Raw genomic sequence first — 7,987 nt, forward strand, 5'->3', positions numbered from 1 at the left:
GTCGGCTCCGTATTGTTGCCACCCATAACAAAGAGGTGACAACGGTCGACCTCAGCGCGCAACCGTTTCTATCGCTCGCTGTTTTTCTGCTTCTAACAACAAAAACGGAACATAACGTTTTGTCAACCGTACCATTTCGATACAAATTCAAAACTCCATAATAACGAAATGTCTTCACCTACTTTCGACGATCTACTGCGATAGCAAACGGAGTTGGCCGGTTGGATCCAACGGTTTTGGACGAATCTATGCAAATTAGGGAAGGAAAAAATCACACGCTCGGTGCTGATTCAAAGGAAAACCCTACTGGAGCGGTACTGGGATTCCTTTTTCTCGGGCCATCGACAGTTAATGCGGTGCAGGGAGGCATCGAAGTCAACCTACGTGCAGAATGATCTCTTTTCGGAAGTTGAAGAGGCCTATCTTGACGCCGCTGCAAAAATAGATCAACTGGTAGAGGAACTCCCCAACGCGGGCGCCGCGGGGGGAGCTCCTAATCCCTTATCTATTCTCTCGCAACCTCATCTGCCGAAAATTCAACTACCTACGTTTTCAGGCAACCCACTGGAATGGGAGAGTTTTCGCGATTTGTTCAGGAGTCTAGTACACGACGTTCCGCACCTGTCCAACACCAAGAAACTTCTATACCTGAAGTCCAGCTTGTCCGGCGAAGCGTTGGAGGTCATCCAAAACACTCCCATCACGGAAGCGGGGTACGAAGGAGCATGGGAAGACCTCGAGGTCCGGTACGGAAACACCAGGCTGCTGTCCTTCGCCCATCACCGAGCCATCCTGACATGCCCACCAGCTCAACGGCAATCGACGTCGGAATTGAAGCGCCTGTTGGACACCTTCAGGCAGACCATTCGAGCCTATTCAGCATTGAAGAAACCTGTAACGGCGTGGGACGAGTGGTTCATGTTTTTATTAAGTCAGAAACTTGACAGAACCACTCACTTGGCCTGGGAGACGTCCCTCGCGAAAAGCCGAGAAATCCCGTCCTTCCAGCAATTGGCGGATTTCCTCGAGAACCGGATACAGGCTTTGGACGCTGCTCAGATCCCGGAATCGTTGATCAGATCCTCCCCGCAAGTCAAAGACGTTGCGCCTAAAATTAAAGGAGAGTCGAGCGTGAAAAAGACACACTCAACGATCTACGCAGCATCGGCAAAAAATCTGACATCTCGGAAGTGCCTCTCCTGCAGCGGAACCCACAACATAAGCTACTGCACAAAATTCAAAGCACTCTCCGCCTCGAAGCGAAAGGATCGAGCCATTCAATTAAAGGCGTGTCTCAATTGCCTAAACGCAGGCCATGAAATGGCGAAATGCCCTTCGCAACAGGGTTGTCTGGCGTGCGGGAAGCGTCACCACACGTTACTCCACGAGGCGATGCTTCTCCCTGGGTCAACGGTGTCTCACGCATCGACGGTACAACGGCCATCCGAGGATGAAGATCTCTTCAGGGCCACTACATGTACGTCATCTGCCACAAACCGGGGAATTGCGCTACTCGCCACCGCGAGGGTCAAGGTGGAGGCGCCATCGGGGGACTCCATTGAAATTCGGGCGCTGCTGGATACCGGCTCCGACACGTCCCTCGTAAGCCAATGGGTCGTCCAAACTCTACGCTTGCCACGGCGGGCGGTTCAAGTGGCCATCTCGGGGGTGCAGGATAGGGAAGCCGGCGCAGCAACCAGTGAGGTTCAATTTTCGGTGCGCTCCAAGCTACAAAAGGACTTCACACTTCCCGTCCGCGCCCTGGTGCTCCAGCGTCTGACCTCGCTGATACCGTCCCAGCAGATGGACAACACAAATTGGCATCATCTACGCGGCGTTACACTGGCTGATCCTGGTTTCGGTACACCTTCCCGAGTGGATCTTATACTCGGCGCGGACGTTTGTGGAGCTCTCTTCCTGGACCAAACTCGAAGCGGACAGCCAGGTACCCCAGTGGGAAAATTAACGCCTTTCGGTTGGGTTTTACTAGGTCCCACCTCCAGACGCCAGGCTGGGATTGGTTCTGTCGCTCGGACGTATCATTGTCATTGCGACGACACCACGGAACAACTACTCCAACGATTTTGGGAAGTGGAGGAACTTCCCAATCGATCGCCCTTGTCGCCCGAGGAGGAGAATTGCGAACGCCATTTCAAGGACACGCACTCCCGAGATGAAAGCGGTCGGTACTGCGTACGCTTACCTTTCAAGCAGGATCCCAGCAGCGCTTTGACGTCGACGCGAGCTATGGCTTTAAAATTCCTGTTGAGCTGCGAGCGTCGATTGGCCTCCAACTCCCAACTGGCGGAGGGTTATCGGGCCTTTATGGGGGAATACCTCGACCTCGACCACATGGAGCCCGTCATGGATTTAGAGAAGAAGACCAACGCCTATTACCTGCCGCATCACGCCGTGGTGAAGCGCCACGACCCTTCGGCCAAGCTGCGCGTCGTCTTCAACGCCTCATTTCCAACATCTACGGGAAATTCTCTAAATGACTGTTTGTGCACGGGCCCGAAACTTCAAGCGGATCTGTGGCTCGTACTTACTCGCTGGAGACTATTCCGAAACGTATTCACCTCGGATATCGTCAAAATGTATCGCCAGATTAGGGTGCACACTCTGGACCGACAATGGCAACGCATCCTGTGGAGGAAAAACCCAGATGAACCAGTTCAAGATTACGATTTATCTACAGTCACTTACGGGACATCCTGTGCTCCGTTTCTGGCCCTTCGGGTGCTTCAGCAGCTGGCCGAAGACGAGAAAGGAAGGTTTCCATCGGGGGCAATCGTTATCAAGCGTCACACCTACGTTGACGACATACTGGCGGGGGCGGACGACGAGGGACTGCTGCAGGAGTTAAAAAAGGAGGTCGTCGCCATCTTCGAGGCAGGGGCGTTCCACTTGGCGAAATGGGCTTCCAACACCCCGAGTCTGCAAGAAAAGGGTCAGTCCAAAGAATGTCTCTTCCAGGAGGCCTCTGGAATCGGGACGCTTGGGGTGCTCTGGAGCCCCAAAACCGATTCATTTTCACTCCGGGTGAACTTACCCGCAAACCCGTCCGCTCGATATACCAAGAGGCGAATTCTGTCCGAAGTGGCCAGTCTGTTCGACCCGCTAGGATGGGCTGCACTGGTGCTTATTTTCGCCAAGGTCTTGATGCAGGATCTCTGGATACTCGGCGTGGAGTGGGACCAGGACCTGCCACAAAAGTTGCAAACCTCTTGGGTAAGCTTTAAGGAGTCGCTTTGCCTACTTAACACACTAAACGTTCCCAGGTGGACCCATTTTACGAGTGGCCATCAAGAGCTCGAGTTGCATGGCTTTTGCGACGCGTCTCAAAGGGCTTACGCGGCTGCTGTCTACTTGCGAGTGGTCCGGGGAGAAGCTATTTTCACTACGTTATTGGTGGCCAAAACCAAAGTGGCACCGGTGAAAACAATAAGCATTCCGCGCTTGGAACTCTGCGGGGCGGTCCTCCTGGCCAAGCTGATCGTCCAAGTGAAGCAAGGACTCGACATACCTGCTCCCATAACAGCATGGACGGATTCCACGGTGACGCTGCACTGGATAAAGGGCCACGCATCTCTCTGGAAGCCATTTGTGGCTCATCGAGTGGCGTCAGTCCAATCCTGCGTCTCCCCTGACCATTGGCGACATTGTCGAACGTCAGAAAACCCAGCGGATCTGGCAACTAGGGGGATCGCCGTCACCGAACTGAGAAAATCCAACCTATGGTGGCAGGGGCCCGCATGGTTGACCACTCCGTCCCATACATGGCCACCTCCACTAGCGCTCGAGGTCGAAGACATGCATGAAGAAAGGGCCAAAGCAAACGTCTTCTCGGCCAGCGTTGTTGAGAGGAACGACTTCCTTACGCGTTTCTCATCCCTTTCGCGCCTCAAATCGGTCATTGCATACTGCTTCAGGTTCAGCCTACTCACCAGACGTAAAACCTGCGATACTGGACACCTGACCGCCAAGGAACGGGCCCATGCACTCCTGAGTCTCATTCGGCTTTCCCAAGGGACCAGCTTTCCGGAGGAAATTCAACGTCTCCAGCAGCGCAGCGAAGTAAAGAAGACGTCGCCTCTCGCCTCGCTGAAGCCCTTTCTCGATCCTCATGGGGTGCTTCGGGTGGGAGGGCAACTGGAGAACGCGCTGCTTCCCTACGAAGAAAAGCATCCAGCGATCATGGCGAAAACGTGTCACTTGACGAAGTTATTAGTGGAAGACGCTCACCTGCACACTTTCCATGGTGGACCGCAACTGACCAGGAGCCTGCTATTAAGAAAATTTTGGATTCTCCATGGCCGTCCTTTGGTCCGTCAAGTCATAAAAAATTGCGTTCGTTGCGCAAGATACGGTGGAGTTCCAGCCAAGCAATTGATGGGACAGCTGCCTCTGGATCGAGTGACCCCGCAGCGTGCTTTCCTCACATCAGGCGTGGACTATGCAGGGCCCATAATGCTGCGTACTTCTTCGGGTCGTGGACACAAGTCATACAAGGGTTATATTGCAGTATTCGTATGCCTGACAACACGAGCAATCCACTTGGAAGCAGTTTCATCACTCACCTCAGCATCGTTTATCGCGGCTTTCCGAAGATTTGTGGGGCGAAGAGGCCGCTGTGCCACCATGTGGAGCGACAATGGCACCGTTTTCCATGGCGCGGACAGGGAATTGCGATCCATGTTCAGCAGCGCGTCGAAATTCTACAAAGAGGCCGCCGCTTTGCTCGCAACAGACGGGACGGACTGGAAATTCATTCCCCCCTACTCTCCGCACTTCGGGGGCCTGTGGGAAGCGGGCGTTAAATCGGTCAAGCACCATCTTCGACGCATTATGGGAGATGCAAAACTAACCTTTGAAGAAATGTCCACACTCCTCTGCCAGATAGAAGCGTGCGTGAACTCCAGACCGTTACAACCGCTTTCGGATGATCCTTCGGACTTGTCGGCGCTCACACCCGGACACTTTCTTATCGGGGAGCCGACGTGCAACGTCCCCGAACCCGAACCGGAAAGCGGTGATGTATCCCTAACAACGCGTTGGCGAAAAATTTTAACCATGCGATCTCAATTTTGGCACAGGTGGAGACGAGAGTTTTTACAACACCTTCAACCGTTTCCGAAGTGGCGCCAGCGGTCCGAAAATCTGGAGGTGGGCAGTTTGGTCCTCTTGCGCGACGAACTACAACCACCGGCAAAATGGATGATGGGCCGCGTCGAACGCGTTCATCCAGGGAAAGACGGCGAAACTAGAGTGGTAACGCTACGCACTATTAACGGCTCAGTGACGAGACCAATCGTCAAACTGTGCCCCCTCCCAGTTCCGACCGCTGACGTCACTCAACGCGACGCTTCAGAAATCAAGAAAAAATAGATTCCGCGTCGTTTCGTAAGATTAAGCTATTCACGGCGGGCGGTCTCTAAATTCTAACAATTTACTTTATATTGTACTTACATCTTTATACTTACCTTGAATTTATCGCTTTGCTTTACGTTAATTGCTATTGTCCGTCCGCGCGTTGCTTCATTTGCGTTTCTCTTGTCACTGCAATCTTATTGTCGCACAAGCACTTTCCTACGAATTCCTGTTCACTAGTCTAACACCTTACGGTTCTGTTCCGTTGATTCGGACTTGTAAATATTTTCCGTTTTGTAAATAGTAGTATTAAGGCTTGCGTATACAAGAGAGTGTTTGGGGTTATGAATGGAATTCTTCGCTGCACGAAGAAGGCGGGCGGAATGTTCGAACAACGGTTTAAATGTTTTGGAACGAGCGTTCTGTCTCGCTCGCGCGAATGCTGAGCACCTGGCGAGGGTGACGCGGGGGGGCGGAGGTAGCCTCCAACGATATATGTTTGGTTCCGCGACGATTAACTCTCTCTCGTTGTTCCGAATTGTACTCAGCAACTTCGGCAAACTAAACGATATTTCGCTTTTGAGACATTCTCGCGATTACTTAGACGAACAGTAGCACGTACTGCTTCGGAGACTTCTATTTTTTATTTTTTAATAAGTTACTTGGTTAAATTAAAGGACATTTTTGATTTGTGTGTGTGTTGTACGATTTAAGTTTAATACTTTTGACAAATGTACAGTTCTCTTTGCGTTTAAATATAAGTTTATTGTTCCGTCGGAAGTCCGGCAAAACCTATCGTTTTTTTATTTCCTCGGGAACAATATCTAACTCCGCGAGATTCTCGTCAAGAGCGATATTGCCCCAACATTGTGCTTATGTGATCGACAGAACGACAATCACTATACTTATTACACTCACTGTTATCAATCTAACTCATATTATTAGCCATATTATGCTTATATGATCGATAGAACCACAATTACTATACTTATTACACTCACTATTATCAATCCAACTCATATTATTAACCATATTATGCAGATGTGATCGATAGGACGACAATTACTATACTTATTACTCTTATTATTATCAATCTAACTCATATTATTAGCCATATTATGCTTATATGATCGGTAGAACGATAATTACTATACCTATTACTCTTATTATTATCAATCTAACTCATATTATTAGCCACATTATGCTTATATGATCGATAGAACGACAATTACTATACTTATTACTCTTATTATTATCAAACTAACTCATATTATTAACCATATTATTCAGATATGATCGATAGAACGACAATTACTCTACTTATTACTCTTATTATTATCAATCTAACTCATATTATTAGCCATATTATGCTTATATGATCGATAGGACGACAATTACTATACTTATTACTCTTATTATTATCAATCTAACTCATATTATTAGCCATATTATGCTTAAATGATCGATAGAACGACAATTACTATACTTATTACTCTTATTATTATCAATCTAACTCATATTATTAGCCATATTATGCTTAAATGATCAATAGAACGACAATTCCTATACTTGTTATTCTTATTTTTATCAACCTAACTCATATTATTAACCATGTTATGCAAATATGACCGATAGAATGACAATTACTATACTTATTACTCCTATTATTATCAATCTAACTCATATTATTAGCCATATTGTGCTTATGTGATCGACAGAACGACAATCACTATACTTATTACACTCACTGTTATCAATCTAACTCATATTATTAACCATATTACGCAAATATGATCGATAGAACGACAATTACTATACTTTTTACTTTTATTACTATCAATCTAACTCATATTATTAGCCATATTATGCTTATATGATCGTTACAACGATAATTACTATACTTATTACTCTTATTATTATCAATTTAACTGATATTATTAGCCACATTATGCTCGTATGATCGGTGGAACGATAATTACTATACTTATTACTCTAATTATTATCAATCTAACTCATATTATTAGCCATATTATGCTTATATGATCGGTAGAACGATAATTACTATACCTATTACTCTTATTATTATCAATCTAACTCATATTATTAGCCACATTATGCTTATATGATCGATAGAGCGACAATTACTATACTTATTACTCTTATTATTATCAACCTAACTCATATTATTAGCCATATTATGCTTATATGATCGATAGAACGACAATTACTATACTTATTACTCTTATTATTATCATCCTAACTCATATTATTAGCCATATTATGCTTAAATGATCAATAGAACGACAATTCCTATACTTGTTATTCTTATTTTTATCAACCTAACTCATATCATTAACCATGTTATGCAAATATGACCGATAGAATGACAATTACTATACTTATTACTCCTATTATTATCAATCTAACTCATATTATTAGCCATATTGTGCTTATGTGATCGACAGAACGACAATCACTATACTTATTACACTCACTGTTATCAATCTAACTCATATTATTAACCATATTACGCAAATATGATCGATAGAACGACAATTACTATACGTTTTACTCTTATTACTATCAATCTAACTCATATTATTAGCCATATTATGCT

The 7,987-nt window shown here is 46.5% G+C and overlaps 2 protein-coding genes across 5 annotated transcripts; one reads left to right on the forward strand and one right to left on the reverse strand.

The window, feature by feature from the left end:
* The first annotated feature begins 351 nt into the window (after positions 1-351).
* LOC143266413 (uncharacterized) lies at positions 352-3,650 on the forward strand. Its single transcript, XM_076541963.1, has 2 exons — positions 352-3,231; positions 3,282-3,650. The coding sequence occupies exons 1-2, from the start codon at positions 352-354 to the stop codon at positions 3,648-3,650; spliced, it is 3,249 nt and encodes a 1,082-aa protein (XP_076398078.1).
* Positions 3,651-4,152: 502 nt separating this feature from the next.
* On the reverse strand, positions 4,153-5,615 carry LOC143266414 (uncharacterized). Of its 4 annotated transcripts, none has more exons than XR_013041405.1 (5): positions 5,484-5,615; positions 4,869-5,043; positions 4,581-4,800; positions 4,246-4,483; positions 4,153-4,172 (listed from the first exon to the last, which is right to left on the reverse strand). XR_013041405.1 is itself a non-coding variant. In XM_076541964.1 (4 exons), the coding sequence occupies exons 1-2, from the start codon at positions 5,073-5,075 to the stop codon at positions 4,582-4,584; spliced, it is 426 nt and encodes a 141-aa protein (XP_076398079.1). In that variant the 5' UTR covers positions 5,076-5,470; the 3' UTR covers positions 4,153-4,172; positions 4,246-4,480; position 4,581. The 4 variants fall into 4 exon arrangements, 1 of the variants encoding a protein (XP_076398079.1); XR_013041404.1 differs by lacking the exon at positions 5,484-5,615 and adding an exon at positions 5,122-5,470; XR_013041403.1 differs by lacking the exon at positions 5,484-5,615 and having other exon boundaries at positions 4,869-5,470.
* Between the last annotated feature and the right edge of the window lie 2,372 nt (positions 5,616-7,987).

This window comes from Megachile rotundata, unplaced genomic scaffold, assembly GCF_050947335.1.
Source record: "Megachile rotundata isolate GNS110a unplaced genomic scaffold, iyMegRotu1 scaffold0604, whole genome shotgun sequence".
Lineage (NCBI taxonomy): Eukaryota > Metazoa > Arthropoda > Insecta > Hymenoptera > Megachilidae > Megachile > Megachile rotundata.

Bases quoted from the DNA above. Each gene is read 5' to 3' on its own strand.
- LOC143266413 (XM_076541963.1), top strand. From the start codon at position 352: ATGCGGTGCAGGGAGGCATCGAAGTCAACCTACGTGCAGAATGATCTC. The intron at 3,232-3,281 runs GTAAGCTTTAAG...AAACGTTCCCAG, and splicing joins AAAAGTTGCAAACCTCTTGG to GTGGACCCATTTTACGAGTG.
- LOC143266414 (XM_076541964.1), bottom strand. From the start codon at position 5,075: ATGGTTAAAATTTTTCGCCAACGCGTTGTTAGGGATACATCACCGCTT. The intron at 4,801-4,868 runs GTTAGTTTTGCA...CGCTTCCCACAG, and splicing joins GTGTGGACATTTCTTCAAAG to GCCCCCGAAGTGCGGAGAGT.